General features: G+C 43.7%; 1 protein-coding gene across 3 annotated transcripts in view; it reads right to left on the reverse strand.

Annotated features, from left to right (window-relative positions):
- LOC109866515 (protein dispatched homolog 1) overlaps positions 1-21,716 on the reverse strand; it is a 73,484-nt gene that overhangs the window by 13,655 nt on the left and 38,113 nt on the right. The window contains exons 1-2 of one of the 3 annotated variants that reach the window (XM_020455221.2): positions 16,356-16,608; positions 12,555-13,152 (exon numbers count right to left, since the gene is read on the reverse strand). In XM_020455221.2, the coding sequence (XP_020310810.1) occupies positions 12,555-13,111 (557 nt within the window). In that variant the 5' untranslated portion in view covers positions 13,112-13,152; positions 16,356-16,608. Of the gene's footprint in view, positions 1-12,554; positions 13,153-14,975; positions 16,304-16,355; positions 16,609-21,716 lie in introns of those variants that run through there. The other 2 variants (XM_031800469.1, XM_031800470.1) reach the window with 2 other exon arrangements.

The following is a 21,716-nucleotide window of genomic DNA, read 5'->3' on the forward strand; positions in this document are numbered from 1 at the left end:
TTATTGATGTCAATTGTTAAATCCACTTCAATCAGTGTAGCTGAAGGGGAGGAGACAGGTTAAAGAAGGATTTTTAAGCCTTGAGGCAATTGAGACATGGTTCGGGTGTGTGTGCCATTCAGAGGGTGAATGGGCAAGACAAAAGATTTAAGTGCCTTTGAACTGGGTATGGTAGTAGGTGCCAGTCACACCAATTTGAGTGTGGGCTTTTCATACTCAACAGTTTCCCAGCCAACTTGACACAACTGTGGGAAGCATTGGAGTCAACATGGGCCAGCCTCCCTGTGGAACACTTTCGACACCTTGTAGAATCCATGCCCCGACGAATTGAGGCTGTTGGAAGGCAAAAGGGGGTGACTCACAATATTAGGGAGGTGTTCCTAATGTTGTGTACACTCAGTGTATACTCTGACTGGTCAAATTGACAGCGAATGGCAGTGACACTCACATGATCACATACACACAGGCTGGTGGCTATGAAGTCTCTAGAACTGTGGACAGACTGTCCTAACATTATGTCCTAGGGACGATAGACATTATTACTTTACACAACCGTGACATGTTCATCCTCATTCTCATCTTCTATTCACTGCAACCTGCATGAGTATTGCACTACCACGGTCACAATTTGGCACAGGCCTCACAGCCCACATCATGGACAAGGTAAGATTACACAAGAAACGTAAACAAGGAAATCAGTATCCCAAACAGGGAAGTGAGCTCAGACGATTCTCTGCATTAGTCAATCCCAGTGCACGCACACAGGTGCCAGGAGGTGGCTGTATTTTTCCTCATTCTCCCCTTTAAAAGGGAATCCATGGAATGCTATAATTAGTGGTTGCCATGGCACTGTGAAGCACAGATGAACAAAAGCTATTGGCAGGAATTTTTCACCACAGGGTAACTTCTGGGGAGGCAGTAAATCCACTTTAAAGTTAGCTGGACATGTTAATATGACAACCAGATGTTGTACGGCACAGTCTTTGAACAATCATCATATTGTAGACACAAGTTGAGTCCTATTAACACTACCAACCTGGAGTGGAGCTCTTTGCTATTTTTTTTTGCATTCAAGTAGACAGGGGTTTAACCTTTTAAAATACGAGAGCCTGATACTAACAATGCCAAATGAAAAACACATTCCCCCTACCTTAAGTTAGCATTGTTTGCCAAGGGAAAATCTGTAACTTCATTTATTCTATGCCGTCTGTTAGTTTCCATGTACGGGCCTCGAAAAGCGGAATTCGGGACAGAGATATGGCCCAGAACGAAGGAGAGTTATTGTAAATGGTTGAACTGAATTCATAAAGCATCTTTAGTCGTGGAGCCATCAAAAAAAGCACTGCTGCCTATTTATTTGCGCGATCTGTTTTGGATCTATTTGAAACTTTCCGAACCCTGACCACATTTCAGACGAATAAGATGTCTAAAACAGAGGTAGCCCTATACTTTGGATTTACGACAGACATCCGAATCCTCAGATTCTATTTCAGCATGTTTTTTTGCATGAAGCAAACTTTTAAATATTTTTTCACTTAAAAAAAAAAAAAAGTATAAGCCTAGAATATGAATTGAAGTTGGCATTAAAAATATCAGCTTTGTGTCTCAATTCTCTTTTTTCCAATCTGTCAATGGGAGTAGTAATGTGAAAAAATGCAGACTAATGTCCTTGGAAAAAACACCCTCTAAAGGAGAAGAGAGGAGGTGCTGGGGTGGGGAGGATAAATCCGTTGACTGATGATCACAGGCTCTAAATCCAGCAGGATGACAACCCACAGAGTCAGGTTTCCTCCCCTCCTCTGATCCCAGTCCCCTTCAAACAAACTCCCACAATTCTTCCACAAACTTACAACAGCTACCCTTCCTAAATGTTATTCTATTTACCCGAAAGGGGAATGTTTATGGATCACAGGGTTAATTAATAAAGTTACTTGGGAGCAGCAGCCAGGTCAGGCCGCGGTGGCCATGTTGACGTGTGGTGGAGTGAAGGGAGGAGAGAGAGGGGTCAGGGGTTACAGAGCTGAGGAGGGAAAACTGCTAACAGACACAGCATATATTGTGTAATAAGGGGCTGTGCATGAAGTGCTCAAGTCAGCCCAATTACTGTCAACTCTCAATTATTTGCTCCTGTGATTAAAACTCACTGGAACACTGCACACAATTAGAGTCTTGTTCAAGTTATGGAATTGTAAGAGTTGCTTGAGGGTGAAATACAAATATCAGCACGATATCATAGGCATAACATAGAGCAGTGAAATGCTGAGTTTTAAAAAGTATTGACCATCAGGGAGTAGCCACCAAAGTCAGGGCTCATCAACTTCCATTGTACACCTTAAATAGATTTATGAGGTACAGTATTCATTCTTACAAGCTCGTAAAACTGTATTTACAAGCTATCTACACAGCACAGGTCTCTGATAGTTATTTTGGGGAGAGAACATGCAAGCGTGTATGAGAAAATGTGAGTCTGAATAAGAGGTTATTGCTGTATAATAAGTCTATGCACAGTTTGTTTGTGTGTTTGTAGAAGGGAAACGGAACAGCCACATCAGCCAGTGCATCGGGTCTGGAGGTCACAGCTGCCATCTCCACATTCTTGGGATTGAAATATGGGAGTGTACAAATTCCAGACATACAGGCCAGATTTCAACACTGTAGCCAATAGTTACAAGCTGTCCAAGAGATGTCTTTATCATCCTGTGGCCTCGCTCCCTTTATAGCAACCAGCTTAACCCCCATGAGTCCAGGGGCTTCAGAACCAACCCCAAAGAATGTATGGGTATTGCACATGCTTTCACCAACACTGCACTGAGCTAACCAACAGACATTGTCAACTAGGCCGAGCAGGGCGAATTACCCATACCGATAAGTCATTATGGCAATAAGTATGTCCATGTCATGAATTATTAATGTAGTGGCTTATGGTGTTCATAAGTTATTTGCTAAATAGACTAGATCCACGATGAGCAGTTTAAGCAATAATTCCTACAATACCACCAATACCAACACCTTTAATTTCATAAATTTCGTTACAGCCTCATGATGATGGACTTGATGTCAGTCTTGACACAGATCCAACAGGAGGCAGTACTAGATGAGTGTGTTGTATGTTGGCCTATTCCTGTAGCAGAACAACAGGTCAAAGTCTCTATTGCTGAACACATTCGGTACAAGCGGCTGCACAAGACCTCCAGCAGTGGAACCAATGGCTTTCAGCTGCCAGCCCAACCAGCCCCAACCCATCACATCCAACATCCGCATTCAGACCTTGAGGACCGGGCTTCTGCAAGACGGGAGGCTGTGTTACCATTTGCTTCTTGCATGACCGAGATTCCTCTACTGCACAAAGTCAAGGAGTGGAACCAACGGCAAGCAGCTGTGCTGACCCATCAAGTCCTCTCCCAGTGCCTTTATGAAGATGTCCAACAACTTATTAAGGCCTGGAAGCTGCTTGATAAGGAGATCTGGGAGTTTCTCATGATTGACATGAGCTGCCCACCCCTAGTTGACACACTGTTGCTGCTTTAGCCAACTCTGTTGCAGTTGTCATGCTGGCTAGAGCAGTTAAACAGAATGGTAACCAGGCTAGAGTTCCCTGCCTGTAATGGTGGCCATTTTGAGAGTAAACCTCCCCCTCGTTTTTCTATATATTTTTTTTATATAACCTTTATTTAACTAAGCAAATTCTTATTTACTCATCATTTGGCCCAATTTCAAGATATGCCCTCCATTAAGACTTGATACGTGATCTGGTGCATACATGTCTAGACAGAAAGGTAAACTCATGTAAAAAGCCCAAGCACCACATAATCCTCTTTGTTTACCTACAATATCCAGTTTCAAGCACAGCCGTGCCTCTAGCTCCTGCCTGGGTCTCTTTGATCCAGCACGCCCGTTTGTTGTCCTGGGACTGATCTCACAGAGATATCAGGGTATCTTTTGTGTAAAGAGATACATGTTCATCCCTCCCACCTCCTCTTTATACTATTCTATCCATGTTCTCTGCTCTCTCCGGGCCATCTAAGGCCACAATGTCTGAAGGCTTTCCAGCTCTAACCGCAACTCTTGACAAAGAGGGTTTGGCGAGACGGCGCTGTGACATCTTGGAAGTGTCTGGTGACACAGCCGTCTGGTGAGTTGCAGACCAGGGCCAGCGGCTGTTGGGGCTGAGCGTCAGTTAAGGCCAGTAATGAAGTCTGACCTGTCCTCCCTGAGCTGAGAGAGTGAGTGTGAGGATGGGGGTGGTGGGCGAGCTGGAAAATTCCAACCATTAGCTATGTTCACCAAGTGCGCAGAGGCTGAAGAAACTAAGAGAAAAAAACTAAGTGATTCATAAGAACCTTCACATCTACAGTATATCAGAATGACGTTAGTACACCAAGCTGCATGCATTGTTATGTTAAATGTTTGAATATTAATTGAATTCAGGAAGAATAATACAGTGTATTCTCAAGACTGTTTTTGAAAAACTATGAGAACAAATATAGGGGAGTCACTATTGGAACCATAAATGAAGGTCCATTATAAACTAAATATACAATGCAATTCTGCACATACATGATTGAGGGATTGTGCCTTCAACTTAAATACCATTTGGACAGGCTGTTAATAGGGCATTATACGGGATCATATTACATGCTAGTAACTATTTATAAAGCATTACAAAGGTTATCAAATCTTCCATTAGGCCTAATCCCCCAGGGAGCAGAGTCAGCCGTGGGAGGACCAGTAACGAAGCCTCACTAACTGCTCTCTCTACCAGAAGAAGAAAGAAAAAAGAGCAACCAAATTTGAGTGCTGTTCAGATGCAGCTTTGATCCTGGTTTATAGGATAGTATGGCTTGGGTGGGTACCTTTATGGGCTTGGCCCCATGCTCAGGGGCCATACAGTATAGAGCATGGACTGGATGAATGAACAGTCTGGAGCAGGGGCACTGGGAGCTCACCCCCTCCTGTTATTTTTTGTACGTGCAGGTACGGGAGTCAGCTGCCCCCCCCCCCCATCCCTCCCACCCCCTCGAATCACTCTCACCCATGGATGAGAGCATTAAGTTGGGTTTATTTAGGTGACAACGTCTAAAACCAACAAAAGCGGCTTACAAGCTTCTAAGATTGTCACCAGATTGTCACCTTCACCAGCAAATTAACTGCCGAAGTAAGAGGCCAGGTGGGTCCCATTTTTCAAGTTTTACAACAGGCAGAAGTGTCTCAGTGTTAAGGCAGGTGATAAATTGTACCGGGGGGGGGGGGAGCTTTTTGGCCCAATTCGGTTGATCCTGGGTAAAGGTACAGTGGGGCAAAAAAGTATTTAGTCAGCCACCAATTGTGCAAGTTCTCCCACTTAAATAGATGAGAGAGGCCTGTAATTTTCATCATAGGTACACTTCAACTATGACAGACAAAATGAGAAGAAAAAAAATCCAGAAAATCACATTGTAGGATTTTTTATGAATTTATTTGCAAATTATGGTGGAAAATAAGTATTTGGTCAATAACAAAAGTTTATCTCAATACTTTGTTATATACCCTTTGTTGGCAATGACAGAGGTCAAACGTTTTCTGTAAGTCTTCACACACTGTTGCTGGAATTTTGGCCCATTCCTCCATGCAGATCTCCTCTAGAGCAGTGATGTTTTGGGGCTGTTGCTGGGCAACACGGACTTTCAACTACCTCCAAAGATTTTCTATGGGGTTGAGATCTGGAGACTGGCTAGCCCACTCCAGGACCTTGAAATACTTCTTACGAAGCCACTCCTTCGTTGCCCGGGCAGTGTGTTTGGGATCATTGTCATGCTGAAAGACCCAGCCACGTTTCATCTTCAATGCCCTTGCTGATGGAAGGAGGTTTTCACTCAAAATCTCACGATGCATGGTCCCATTCATTCTTTCCCTTACACGGATCAGTCGTCCTGGTCCCTTTGCAGAAAAACAGCCCCAAAGCATGATGTTTCCACCCCCATGCCTCACAGTAGGTATGGTGTTCTTTGGATGCAACTCAGCATTCTTTGTCCTCCAAACACGACAAGTTGAGTTTTTACCAAAAAGTTATATTTTGGTTTCATCTGACCATATGACATTCTCCCAATCTTCTTCTGGATCATCCAAATGCTCTCTAGCAAACTTCAGACGGGCCTGGACATGTACTGGCTTAAGCAGGGGGACACGTCTGGCACTGCAGGATTTGAGTCCCTGGCGGCGTAGTGTGCTACTGATGGTAGGCTTTGTTACTTTGGTCCCAGCTCTCTGCAGGTCATTCACTAGGTCACCCTGTGTGGTTCTGGGATTTTTGCTCACCGTTCTTGTGATAATTTTGACCCCACAGGGTGAGATCTTGCGTGGAGCCCCAGATCGAGGGAGATTATCAGTGGTCTTGTATGTCTTCAATTTCCTAATAATTGCGACTGTGACTGTTTGAGGTTGTGGACAGGTGTCTTTTAAACTGATAACAAGTTCAAACAGGTGCCATTAATACAGGTAACAAGTGGAGTACAGAGGAGCCTCTTAAAGAAGAAGTTACAGGTCTGTGAGAGCCAGAAATCTTGCTTGTTTGTAGGTGACCAAATACTTATTTTCCACCATAATTTGCTAATAAATTCATAAAAAATCCTACAATGTGATTTTCAGGATTTTTTTTCTCATTTTGTCTGGCATAGTTTAAGTGTACCTATGATGAAAATTACAGGCCTCTCTCATCTTTTTAAGTATGAGAACTTGCACAATTGGTGGCTGACTAAATACTTTTTTGCCCCACTGTATGCATGAGGTAAAAACACTATGTACAACATAGCAACCCTGAGGGCAGAAACAGGGTAGTGTTGACCTATCTGTGGGCTTAACTCACTCCACATAGATGCAGACCTGTTCTAAGAAGCCAATGGAAGGCTCTGGAAGCAAACTGGGTGGTTCCCTCCCTCCTTCCCTCATCTTTCTGGGGAAGACAGTGCTCATCTCTCCTTTCCCCTGATCTCCCCAGAGACACCAGGGTGCTCCTTCATAAGTCAAGGCTGAGGCTGGGCGTGATGGATGTCTCTGTACAGTGGTTAATGGGCCAAATGGATAAAACGGTAGCGTGAAGAGCCCTGCCGCTACTTCACAGGGGTTCACATCGAGGTCCAGGACTCCAGGCTCCCTCAGACCGCAGCAGGCATAGCAAACAGTTGTTATTCTTTATAATGTGCAAAGCCTTGTCAAACTGACACCCTGAAATCCATAGCACAAAGATCCATTTCAGGCCGCCTGGCTGGTCAGGACTTGCAGCTGTCAGACAGCTTGGCATATTAGTTAATGTCTCCAAAAATGATCTCTCACTGGGTGAAAGTTATCTGAGGCATGATTTTTTTTAGAGAGGGTCTATGCATTCATATCAAGGCTTTTCTGCATGTTTCCATATATGGCCCCTAGTCATAATCACATATTCAACTGATAGAAATGTTTTAATTCATCCAATATGATGAAACATTCCAGCTGGATGAGGTGCCATGTTTTATATGTTTTTCTGCACACCATGGAAACAAAAAAATGGTACTTGGTACAAAATCAAACACGTGTGAGATAATAAAAATATGCCGGCTATCTGAGAAAGTATGAAACCAATCCAAACTTGTGGCCGCTACAATAACATGAATGTACTGTAGCAGGAAGCAACGCACGGGCAAAACCCCTCCCCGGGTGAGTGGAGTGTGAAGGAAGAGGTTACAAACATGACATGACCCTGAATAGTTCAGTGTCAGCGGGCTCTTTGGGGGTTGTTCAGCCTTGGAAGGTCAAGCCAGTCTCGGCAGCACAGGTTGATGCAGCTCTCTCACTCTCTCTGGGAGACCAGCAGGAGCTGAAAGGTACCTTGAGAGTGTTCTATCAAGACAATTACAGGCTTGGAAGAAACCAACGCCTGAAAACCTATTGAGATGAGGCTAACTGCAGGCAAACGCCTGACTGACTGGCTTCAAGTTCACAGACTCAGACTCATCCTCTGCTCTGTTTCCCCCTGATCCTCAAATCATAAAAAAACAAAGTCACCATGAAGGATAATCTTACCATTCAGACACTGCCAATCTTAATGCATTTCCCAGACCCAGACAGAGAGATCCTTCATCTACTCAACAGATCTGCTGAGCTGGCCTTCTCCTTAATAGTGGATTTTGGTCATGACATTCAAGGATAAGTCCATTTACATCTCAGAGTAAAACACATACACACAGAAAGAGAGACTATAATCTTACAATGGGTGGATTAATACTTTCCATGTATTCTCAAGAGGAGTTATATACTGTAGTTCCTAAATGTATAGTTCTTGGACAAACACACAAAGGCCTGAATTGCCTGAGGAAGAAACTCCAGTGCAACCTTATCGGGAGGGGGAGGAGGAAGGGGCCTCTATAAAGCAGGGCGTAACAGCCAAGTGCTGTAATCATACATGTAATCCCCTGCCTAATCTCACGGATCACAGCCTTTGAGATCAAATTGATATTTGACACGATCTTGTCTGACTGCGTACCCTCAAATTACAGAGGCATTAAAAAGCCTCTCCCTCCATGTGAGGAGGGATTCTGTGGCGCACTGTGCTCCAACACGAGGGTAAAAGGAGAGGCCCAAAGCCCTGAACGTCTGGGGCCAGTCAGGGACTCGGAGACTGTGTACCAGACAGCCAGGCTTATCCTTCCCTCTTATCTTTCCATCTCCAATCTCTCTGGAGACACAATACTACTGTACAGGGGATTGGAACTGAGAGCAACTCAACGTCGAGCCTGTAATTCAAACCTGTCATCACAGAACAAGAGGGACCTATTTACTAAATACAGTGGCTGAGGAACATCAGCTCTTTATTCAGACACAGAATATATCATTTATTTAAGAAAGCCACAGATGCCAGCGAATGCATCCATATGGCTGTAATGATATCCTTTGCCACACCTTGCCCACCCAACTGCCTAATGTGCGTGGATGGAGCTTGCTGTGCGCACACCGGCACCTGATACGAGTATATACCTAATCTCTCACAGCCACAGAAGACATTTCTCTAATGAAGTTACAGGGATCTAACGCAATTCGGTAGGAAATTTCCATGCGAAAAGATGTAAGCAAAAATATAGTTTTACACAAATGAACCTCTCCATAACTACTTGCTACCATAAAGAGGAGCTGACATGAGTAACTGCAATATTTACTTTCATTTTGTATGCTGTGGAGTTTGAGATAAATAACAAAATACACAAAGTAAGTAAATGATTAAGGAAAGCATTAAATGGCTCCAGTGTAAAATATATTTCAGTCTGTGGTTTGCAGGAAGGCGGGGAAAACGACTTGCTAAATGCGTCTCGCTTAAAAAAAAATTGACAAAAACGTGGCAGAGTTCTCCCCCAAAGAATGTAAGAGCGGTGCTGCACCACCTTGTGGACTGGCCACTACGTACAATTAAAGCTGCAATATGTCACTTTTTGGGGGGACCAAACCAAATTCTCATTTGCTACGAGACTCGAAATTGAGCTCAGGTGCATCCTGTTTCCATTGATCATCCTTGAGATGTTTTTACAACTTGATTAGAGTCCACCTGTGGAAAATTGTATTGATTGGACATGATTTGGAAAGGCACACACCTGTCTATATAAGGTCCCATACCACAGTTGACAGTTCATGTCAGAGCAAAAACCAAGCCATGAGGACAAAGGAATTGTCCATAGAGCTCCGAGACAAAATTGTGTCAAGGCTCAGATCTGGGGAAGGGTACCAAAACATTTCTGCAGCATTGTCTGTCCCCAAGAACACAGTGGCCTTTATAATTCTTAAATGGAAGACTCTTCCTAGAGCTAGCTGCACGGCCAAACTGAGCAATCGGGGAAGAAGAGCCTGGTCAGGGAGGTAACCAAGAACCGGATGGTCACTCTGACAGAGCTTCAGAGTTCCTCTGTGGAGATGGGAGAATCTTCCAGAAGGACAACCATCTCTGCAGCACATGACAGCCCACTTGGAGTTTGCCAAAAAGCACCTAAAGGCTATCAGACCATGAGGGACAAGATTCTCTGGTCTGATGAAACCAAGAATGAACTCTTTGCCCTGAATGCCAAGTGTCACGTCTGGAGGAAACCTGGCACCATCGCTACGGTGAAGCATGGTGGTGGCAGCATCATGCAGTGGGGATGTTTTCAGCGGCAGGGACTGGGAGACTAGTCAGGCTCCAAAGTGCTCAGGACAGACTGAGGCGACGCTCCCCATCCAACCTGACAGAGCTTGAGAGGATCTGAAGAGAAGAATGGGAGAAACTCACCAAATATAGGTCTAGCAAGCTTGTAGTTTTACACCCAAGAAGACTCGAGGCTGTAATCACTGCCAGAGGTGCTTCAACAAAGTACTGATGAAAGCGTCTGAAACTTATGTAAATGTGATATTTCAGTTTTGTATTTTTTTATCTATTTGCTAAAAATTCTAAAATCGTGTTTTCGCTTTGTCATTATGGTGTATTGTATGTAGATTGATGAGGGGGGGAAACAATTGAATGCATTTTAGATTTAGGCTGTAATGTAACAAAATCTGATAAAAGTCAAGGGGTCTGAATACTTTTCGAATGCACGCCAAACACCAGTTTCAACATCAAAAGTGAAGAGGCGACTCCGGGATGCTGGCCTTCTAGGCAGAGTTGCAAAGAAAAATACATTTCTCAGACTGGCCAATACAAAGAAAAGATTAAGATGGGCAAAAGAACACAAGACACTGGACAGAGGAACTCAACATCCCGGAGTCGCCTCTTCACTGTTGACGTTGAGACTGGTGTTTGTGGGTACTATTTAATGAAGCTGCCAGTTGAGGACTTGTGAGGCGCCTGTTTCTCAGACTAGACACTCTAATGTACTTGTCCTCTTACTCAGTTGTGCACCGGGGCCTCCCACTCCTCTTTCTATTCTGGTTAGAGCAAATTTGAGCTGTTTTGTGAAGGGAGTAGTACACAGCGTTGTACAAGATCTTCGATTTTTTTTGGCATTTTCTCGCATGGAATAGCATTCATTTCTCAGAACAAGAATAGACTGACAAGTTCCAGAAGAAAGTTCTTTGTTTCTGACCATTTTGAGTCTGTAATTGAACCCACAAATGCTGAAGCTCCAGATACTCAACTAGTCTAAAGGCCAGTTTTATTACTTCTTTAATCAGAACAAAAGTTTTCAGCTGTGCTAACATAATTGCAAAAGGGTTTTCTAATGATCAACTAGCCTTTTAAAATGATAAATTTGGATTAGCTAACACAACATGCCATTGGAACACAGGAGTGATGGTTGCTGATAATGGGCCTCTGTACACCTAAAAAAAATCTGCCGTTTCTAGCTACAATAGTCATTTACAACATTAATGTCTGCACTGCATTTCTGATTAATTTGATGTTATTTTAATGGACATAAAATGTGCTTCTCTTTCAAAAACAAGGACATTTCTAAGTGACCCCAAACTTTTGAACAGTAGTGTATATGTATATTTTAAAACTTTATTTGTTATAATTTAAGGCCAGACACCACACCCTAATGGCTATTTTTGTGTTCTAGATTGCAGGAAATGGCAGTTACGCAAAATGATTTGAGTTATGACATCAGGGAGAAGCCACACGGAGGAAACCTCTGTCCCTGGCCAGACATACTTGTAGAGATTATCTCGTCTGGCTGAGCTGTGTGTTGGTACTGTCTGCATTGTGTTTGCCTGGGAAAGAGGACAGCCAGACCATGAAACCATCAGCACCTGTCCTAGAAGAGCCTCAATGCTGATGAGCGAGGGGAGGCTTGGGAGAGGCCAGGGGGACAGTCCCTGTGGATTGATGGGACAGGCTGGGGCCTGGGGAGGGACAGCGGCCCTGCAGCCCCTGGGGCTCTCAAAGCTCTCTTTTATTGGGGTTGGGGGTGCAGAGGGGGTGGCTCTGGGGCTGGTATTGTGCTACCTGGGTGCCTGGCTGGCTGACCCCTCCTCCTCCCTGCATCTGCTGGGTTGGCACCCCTGGGACCACAGGTTATCACCCTAGGAAATCACATTGACCTCCACACAGCAGAACAATCAGGAATGAGTCAACAGGCAGGCAGAGGGATTATAGAGCTGAATTTAGATATGTGTTAGGAGAAAAGGGCAGTTCTAACTATGATTTCTCAATACAGGGTCCAATTCTGTAGCATGCAAGCAGTTACATGACTGACATGGTGTAATGCAAAAGTACTATTTAACCATGTCAAATGTCGAAAATGTTTCAGATATCACACTATCAGAACTTAAAACCTACCTTACATAAACAGACTCAAAAAACATTCCTCTGAGGCATAACTGGGGGAAAAGGCAAGGCTACAGTTACATGCATGTACATATTCTTAAACAACCATGTACATAATGGTACTACATAGCACCCCTAACATTATCCCTAAATACTGTGATATGTTAGTAAGCATTCAGTCAGCAGCCATTTGGCAAGGAAACGCAATGAAAGGGCTTCTGTTGGAGAGGCAGGGTAATAGAGATATGCCTAAGGCCACCCCGTTGCAGAGTGAAGCACGAACCGGCGTACACACAGAAACACACAGTCATCACACACGTACCTGAGGCCAGCCACAGTGGGCTGGTTCTGGAGGTGCTCCTGCCAGCAGTGGTGTAAACAAAGGGATGGAGGAGAGGCCTGCAGGCAGCAGGAGCCCGGGTGAAGGGGAAGGGCAGGGGCATGGGTCTGGAAGATGTGGCACTCCTGCTGGTTGCCGTGGCAGCACAGGGGGGGATGGAATGGGCAGCGGTGGCAGCACGGGGGAGGTGGAGACAGCGGAGGAGTAGAGGGGAAGGAGGTTGTGGAGGGCAGGAGCTTGGACAACCTTTGAGAGTCTGTGAGGTGTGATGAGGTGGAGGAAGAGGAAGGGGCCCTTAGGGAACCGTTCTGCTTGATGATGCTTCCATTCTGACTCACTCTGGATCTCTGCTGCAGCTCCTTGTGCGGTGGTGTTGGCCTTGGTTGGTGCCTCTGCCTCCGCTGTGTTCTGGGTGTGGATACAACGCTGACGTCCCTTCTTTCCGTGCTGCTGAGGCTCGCACTGGCCTCTGTAACGCTGGGTGACAGGCTGCCATTGCTGAGGAGCAGGAGGTCACCATTGGCGTCACTCAGGGCCATCGTCCTCCTCCTGCTGGCCTGGCGCAGGGTTTGCCACTCCTCTGCAGAACATAAACGGAAAAGGGGAGGTAAAGCAGACAGGCCAATAGTTAGCTCTTAACTGTAGCTAGTCATGTTGACATTCAGATGAACATTGACTCTATTCACACAGAGCTGGTGAGCTGAGCTGAAGGGGGCAACGAGAGGAAAGGAGGCCTGGAGCCAGGGAGTAGCGTGGGCGAAGGGGAGAGAATGAGACAGTAAACAGTGCAAGGGTTCACACTCAAAACTCAGATCAAAACAGAATGCAATGACCAGTCAGGAAAACAGATAATTAACTTGTTCTTTCTAGGCCAGGAGACTGGGAACAGATACAAGCAACACAAAGTTAATTAGTGATCAATCCTCATTGATTTTCTGAATTAAAGCTAAATGTGAAATATTAGTCAGTCACTTTACCATATTTCTCTACCTTCCTCACTGCCATTTTTGTCTAAATAGTGTGATTTATAATGTATGAATACGATACGATAGGGTATGAATAGGCAGCCTCTGTTCAGGGAGTATGAGATAGGCTATTTCTACATTATGAAAAGTATAAAATATTTCAAACAGAATAAGATTAAACAGAGGTCTTCAAGTGTTCATGTTGCTAGCATTTCAGCCCCTATGACTCTTATTAAATAATACTTTCAGGCTATGTGTAATATAAAATGACTTCAGTTGGGACATTTTGGAGTAAGATAAAATAAAAAATATGTTTTTGCCATGATATGGCTTGACACACTTAAAAAAAGTAGTGAATTGCCTTTCACAGGTAATGCATGGTTGTGGTTGGTTGTTAAGTTGGAAGGTTGCAAAACACCAAGCCCCGCTGAAACAGATTTGACGTGAACCCAGATAAATAAATCTCTCTCAGTCTAATGTGACTGGGAGTCCTGAGAGAACCTCATCTCCCTACAATAACTAATGGCTGAGGTGGGGAGAAAAAAACGACTTCTCACTAGTTCCCACACAGTACGGTGTACTTCATCCACATCACGCCTAGGACCGAGAGATAGATATGGAACTGCACTAGATGGAAATGTACTGCAGTGCAGAAAATCCCCCTGTACATCACAACACATTATTACTACCATATCATAACGCATAAATATTGCCTTAAAAAACAAATCTACTGAATGTGGCTTCTATTCTTCTTTATTTTCCTATTTGATAAACTATGCAACTTTTTTAAGGGCTACTTTCTTTCCCGAACCTTGTAGAGATTTTGCATTTAAAAATATTCACATCTTTCAAGACAAACTTTACACATGACACAGCTTCTTGCAAATTACGTTCCCTCAAACTCACTACGGTCCCATTCCTCCAAGTTCGGCTTGGCTCCATGTGATCGCATATGAACACAGTACACACACACAATCGTAGGCTACATCAAATATATTGACGCCAAACTAACCGACATCCATTAAGATATATAATATAGCCTTCTAGGAAAACCTTTTCTCCATGCAGGGAAACAGCCATGATGCAGTGAATGTGAATGACTGTGTTCTGCGATGCCTCAACATGAATAAGGTAGGGGGTAACATGAGACTGACAGCCCAGTCAGGTCAGAGCTGTGGGAATGGGGGGGGGGAGGAGAACTTCAATCTCGCTCTTCTGAAGGGCTCCGAATAGCAGGCAGTGCAGGGGAAATGAAGGTTACATTTCTAGTTTACCAAAAATCACAAGTTACCAACAATGATAGAAAAGCTGAAAGGTGGCAATGAAATGATTAAGTATGAAAAAGAGACTTAAGAGAGTAGTCTGGATCTTTGTGATATGAACTGTGATATGAAAAACATGACTATGCTTGGCTAAAAAATCAGTTGCATCCCTCTACCTGTACACATCTTCCTTCAACATTGCTCCACGGCCACAGGAATTTAGATGGCTGTGTGGGCTCCAATACTGAGCGCTGAAATCCAGGTGAGACATCTAGGCCAGTCTGTAGTCTGACACAAACAGGGGTCTGTGGCCCTCAGGAAACAACGGACAGATTACAGTGTGGGACGACTGTCCTAAAAAAGAACACTGAGGACATGTCCCTAACAATTATTTAATTAATAAACTATTTATATATCTATTTTTTTGTGTGTATCTGCAAACACTGGTATGTTACACATTTTGGTTTTAAGAATTGACGGTCACACTATGCTTACGACCGACACAATGAGGTTTGTGGAAACTGCAAAGATTTAGAATAACGGATGCATTTTTCTGCATTCATGTTGAGTTTGTGATTAATTTGGGGTGAATCTGTGCAACTACGAGGTACACAGCAGGAGGCAAAGTACCTCATTCATTTATTTAAAGCTAATAGGACAATCATTAATAAGAGGACTCAGTCAAGACAGTTAATAACTCCCGCCTAATAACAGAATTTATCCTGGAAACTACGAGTACATGCCCGAGAGGACTATGAGGACTTTGACATTCATATTCTAATAGTGTCTGAGAAGCTTATGACAAGCCTGAAACTTTGGCCCAGTTCCACAGCTGGGTTTTACATACCTATATGGCGTTGTCGCTCAAGGCTACTGCATTGTATCAAGTTAAATAGGTAAATAAGCTGGTTTGGTGTCATACCGTCATCATGCCTTGACCAATCAATGTGAAGCTGAAATGAAGACAAGCAGCATATTTTTTTCTTCTATTTTATACATTACCCATTATGTATTACAATGCATTGCTCCAGAGAGAGCATTATGATTAAATAAGAAAATAAACTATAATGTTGCTTCACTATGAGATATGAAACCATAGTAAATAATTTGAGTAAAATGTAGCTTTGTTTGAACTTTAAAGGTAGGCTGAGTGACCACTAACGTTCTAACTAAGCTGCTGTCACACTGAAGAAGTTTCTCTGTTTTGTCGAAGTATGTCCATATTAGCCTACCAAATATAATGTTGATCAACTAAAGTTATGTAGATTACATGATGAGGCTAAAAACATTCCGATAGAAATCTACACCAGCGTTCAGCAAAAGACCGGTGCATCCCATTCAGCGAAACATCACTTTTCATTATTTCAGTACCTTGTAACAGCGGAGAAGGAATCCGCTATCTACATCGTATCCTAAACTCCCACTTTAGTAGCCAAAACAGTTGGAACAACAGACACAAATATAAATTTATAAACCATTAAGATTATGGGTTTTAAAACAGTATTTTTCAGAGGATCAACGCACAGCAGACATTTAATGGATTTTTGATACGGTACCTTATCGAAGTGTTCAAGCTCTGGATGCTTGCGTTTCGTTCGTGCTCGCCTAAATTGAATGTATTAACCGAAAACGGGTTACGTTTACAGTATCCACCACTAGTTTAACAAAACACTCAGAAAGAGAGTAACACGTCGCGGCGAAAGAAGGTCGTTTCTCACTGAGAAGCAGTCTGCCGGAATGACACATACATGCACCCTGTCTCCGTAAACGCAGGCGGTGGTCTGGGTGTGGGACTGCGCACTAGCCCACTGATAGGATGTTCATGATGATGCTTGTCGACTTTTAACCCAATCAAGGCCTCTGCAGCACACAGCAGCTGGAGGATCGGAGGTCCATCATCATCCTCATCATCATCATCAGTAGTATTACCCTCACGAGCAAGTTATGCCGCGTTCAAAACAACTGGGGACTCGGAAAAATATGAGGTCAAATCATGACGTCAATGATCTTCAGGTCGGAAAGTCGGAGCTCTAGAAAGATGCCCGAGTTGAAACTCCGAGTTTGATTACCGTTATAATCGATTTTTCTCAGTCTCAGCTCCTTTTTTTCCGAGTTCCCAGTTATTTCAAATGCACTGAAGTAGGAAGTCGGAGATTTCCCAGTTCTCATTTCCGAGTTCTCAGTTATTTTGAACGCGGCATGTGTCTCGCGTTGCCATACCTTCAAAATCACGTAGTTTTTCGACGAGGCTACTAGCTAGTACAAACAAACTAGACTAGAAACAATGTATTATGAGTCTGATTTATTTCATAATCACAACAGGAAAATGAACATCTTCTGACCTGCTTATTTTAGGATGTTATTCAGACAATCACCGACTATTATTGAGAAGTTTCTAAGGCCAGGATTCAATCCGATCGCGCTTTGTCGCCTATCTGCATTCAAGATAAACGCTGCATACTGTATGTCGGCTCAATTGGAAATTATTATTTTAAATGTCAAGCGCATTATAACGCGGATTTCCAGCCAGAGGGATGTGTATGAGAGAATAATGACCTAATACCAAGTTTACAAATGAAACAGCTGTCAAGTTAAGTTGTGAAATAATCACGGTTTTGGTATCAATACACCTTTTTGTTTTACCTCAAACCACTTCATTAGGACCCCACCCACGTCATGGCCTACACCACATTAAAGATTACAGTCCAGCTGTGTTCCGTCCTTTGGCTGGGTTCTATAATGTAATAACTCCCTAAAATATACTCCCCTTTAGCTCAGACCTCCCTTTAGGTCAGACCTCTCTGCCCTGCCCATTCCCTTGAAATAACTGTGGTTTGATTCAAAACACACTGTGGACTTCATGATAAAACCATACCCAACCAACAGTTGGGCCTCCGCCACACAATAAAATGTTTACCATATCCTTTGGACTATTTCAAGAACATTTTGTGCCCATGTTGCATGTCTCCATTACACCACCATGCAATATCACAATCTTTCCCACATTGAAAAGATGAAAAACGGAAAGAGCTCGTCTTCTGGACTGTTGGAAAATCTTTGGACACTTTCTGTGCTTGGAGCATTCTGCTCAGCAGGGGGGGGGGGGGGGGGGGGGGGGTGTTCTTCCTCACATGGAATCATGGAAAGGGAGAGGCTATACCTGGCTTTAATTTCAGCTGTCCGCCAGTATCAGGACACAGTTCATATAGCACACCATAATATGCACTGCAGTAGGGTGCTGGCTCCAAGGAAAGTACCTAGGATTTCTTTGTTTAGAACAGTTGTGTTTACCATCGTTTACCAGCAGCAACCTTTCAGGTCAACTTTCATTGAGTCCTAACTGCTGTATAGGCCTACATTGTGGTTTGTTATGTACATCTGTAGTTTCAATGAGCAATACTAATGTTAACCTAGCAGAACATCCAACACAAATCTTTCGATAAACACTCACCCTGTTTAAGTGATTACTAGCCAACAAAAACAATATAGCCTAATGTAGGCCTACTTGCAAAGCAAAAATACAGTAGGCCTACACTACATTATGTAGGCTACTGTATACACAAAGAAAATTATAACAAGCCATTTGAATAAATTACATAACATAGAACCAATAAAGTCTCACTCAACGACAAAGGCTGTGCGTGTGACCAAACATGATTATTACCTATTCATATACAGTAGAGTGTACATTACAGCAGTGGGGCGCAGGGGGACCTCAGTCCGGCTTTAAACTTACTCTTGAACGTTGTAATAGTAGAATGCACAAGGTGTCATTTTGAAATTGGGTAGTGCATTATCAGTTCCTCTTGTCATGTCAGTCATTGGATCTTAGAGAGCTGTTCATAACCTGTCAGAAATGTCCAGATCAACGAGCCCATGTCAGGTAACGTTTTTTTATTTGTTATTTTTTTAGCCCATAGATATTGTGGTAATTTTTTAGTCACTCAAATACCACATGAATATACTTTAGACATGGAAAATTTGCTTTAAAACTGCTAAATGTTCTTTGCACCCCATGAACAAATGTGTAGAGTTACAGAAAATAAGCTTTCAACCTGCTAAATTCTCTCCATCAACAAGGGGTGTGAACAGTTTGTGTCATGAACAGTGCTGTGCGCAGGGGGGGATGTTCGCCAATGCTGGAAGGGGGGGGGGGGGGGGGGGGGGGGGGGGGGGAGTGAAAACATTTTGGGAACCACTGCATTACGGGGCTAGTTAGCTCAGTGTGTTGAAGTACAGAGCCTATAGCCCCATTAAACCTCATGAGTGGCTAGGATTATCACACTAAAGCCTGGTGTATCAGTATCCAGCCATGCCTGTGGTGGTCATCTGCCTGGTCAGCCCAGGCCATCAGAGTCCAGTGAGGATGCCCCCTTTGAAATAACAAGAGGCTGGCTGGTGGCCACTGCGGCCCTGGACTGCAGGGAAACCACATCAAAGGGCACAGTAACGGGATGAAGCTGTAATCAAAGCATACTGGTCCCAGCACTGATCACCCACAGTTCAAACTGACGGGCTCCGCCAAAAATGAAAGAGAAAAAAAAAGAAGGAGAGAGACATTTCTAAACACTTCCAGGAATGGACCTGGAGTAAGACAGTTGTAGGAACGGGTTTTCTGTTTCATGTTCCCTGTTATAATTTGGAGCACCAATGGAAATGTGATAAGGTTTTGCAATAGCCTGCTCTATTGGAGCTTGTACTTCCTAAATGCAAGGGTCGAAGCAATATTGAAAGTACTAGGGTGACTAGTACTAGTAAAATACTGTAGGACAACTGAAGGATCCTTAACAAAAGATACACATTCAGGTTTGCACAGATGCAGAATACATTTAGGCCTACGCTTAAACAAAATGCAGCACAAATGCCCAAAGTAAAGAGCCAAAGCCGCTCCCTCTTGCACATTCCAAGGACATAAACTTCAAACAGCTGAGAGGAAAAAAACATGCAGTGCACAAAGTTTCCTGCTATAAATTAAACATGATCCAACTCGTTTTGATTTGGAAGCACATTTACGGTGACCTAATAGGCAATCGTGAAAGCTGAAATCAGGCAGGAACCATCCGTCAGATGATGTTACAACCCCATTGTGCATTGCAGTTACCCCTGCATGTGGTAATGGGGGGGGGGGGGGGGGGGGGTAGTATCACTCTCATCTTGCAGCATTGCTGACATTGCGCTGTGGCTTCTGTGAGTCTAAGTTTCGGAAACCCAGGGAAACCAAATAGCTCTGACACCCCCATAGTGAGGACGGACATCTCCCACCCGTTTAACACTCCCCAAGTCCGCAGGGATGGCCAGGACTTACTGCCAGAGTTAGACAAGGCCTAAAGAGAACACTCTAGGTTGGGCCTAAATCTGTACGTTTATTAAAGTACACTAGACTTTATACACACTAACTGAGGCTTCACCTCTCCCTATGACCACTGACAGTTAGAAGAATAGCCTTTGTGCTGAATTATCCTCATTGTCTAGCTGGAGATTCAAGGGACCAAAGAGCAAGTGCAAGGAGTTGCTGGAGTAGCAGGAGAAAGTGCAACCACAACCAGCTACATGCTGTAGCCATGTGACCTGCTTCATGTCCCAGAAGAGAAGATAAACCTGAAAATAGGCTGGAGAAACCTTGAAATTAAAGACATACCGGGGTGGTGTAGCTGGATGGCCGTAATGCTAATCTACATTCCTCTTATAGGTGATGATGGGCAGCTTGGAGGTGTAAATGAGATCACAAGCATCTGTTCTATACTCACTTTGACAGACTGATAGAAGAGTGACATTTTTGTCATTTGCTGATAAATGGTTTGTCCTTTCCTTTCAAGTCCTCTAAGGATGGAATAGGCCTATTATCGGGATGATCAAGAACGCACTTATTTTTGGTCACAATGAATTGCTAGGACATATCTTTGACAATCCCAGAACACACACCAAAAAAAAGAGAAAACTAGATGTGTATGTTTCAGAAGACAAGAGGAAAGGATTCTTAGAACCCAATTAACAGAGGGTTGTTCTTCAGCCTTGCTCCAGCCTTGGACTGGGAAGCAACCTCCCACCCCACCAGTACCACCCTCACAAAGCCCTTTGGCACAAAAGCAGGCTCTGCCCTCTAATTACAGTTGTTTTTACAAAGGATTTCACATGGTGTCAGGGCATTGGACTGGACCTTTGTCCTCCTTTCACATAGAGTGGCAGTGCACCCTCGGCTCTCTCTCTCTCTCTCTACCTCTACCTCTACCTCTACCTCTACCTCTACCTCTACCTCTACCTCTCTCTCTCTCTCTCTCTCTCTCTCTCTCTCTCTCTCTCTCTCTCTCTCTCTCTCTCTCTCTCTCTCTCTCTCTCTCTCTCTCTCTCTCTCTCTCTCTCTCTCTCTCTCTCTCTCTCTCTCTCTCTCTCTCTCTCTCTCTCTCTCTCTCTCTCTCTCTCTCTCTCTCTCTCTCTCTCTCTCTCTCTCTCTCTACCTCTACCTCTACCTCTACCTCTACCTCTACCTCTACCTCTACCTCTACCTCTACCTCTACCTCTACCTCTCTACCCCTTTTCTTCCTCTTCTCCTCAAGTGCAGGGATTTTTCTGCCATTGTAAATCTTGGGCGGGCCACCTAAGCGTTGTGTAAAAAAAAACTATTATAATAATATTCAGCTAGACAGTCGGGGAGAATTGAAAACTCCCAAAACAATCAATTTAGCAGTATCCGTTTTGATATTATGTTTGAGCAAAACAGCATTATCCTTGGCAAAAATGCATAGAATTCCAGGAAACTAGCTTTAAATTAAAAATCTCAGCTCTATGGCTGAATATGGACATTAGAGGATTAGAAAGCCAAGGCTTAAAAACAAAGGTGTCTATGTATGCCAATGAATCCCTGCAATATCTCATTGAAGATCTTGATAACTTTTCCGTACTCTCTGGACTAAAACCTA

Source organism: Oncorhynchus kisutch, linkage group LG21 (genome assembly GCF_002021735.2).
Source record: "Oncorhynchus kisutch isolate 150728-3 linkage group LG21, Okis_V2, whole genome shotgun sequence".
In the NCBI taxonomy this organism is placed as follows: Eukaryota; Metazoa; Chordata; class Actinopteri; order Salmoniformes; family Salmonidae; genus Oncorhynchus; species Oncorhynchus kisutch.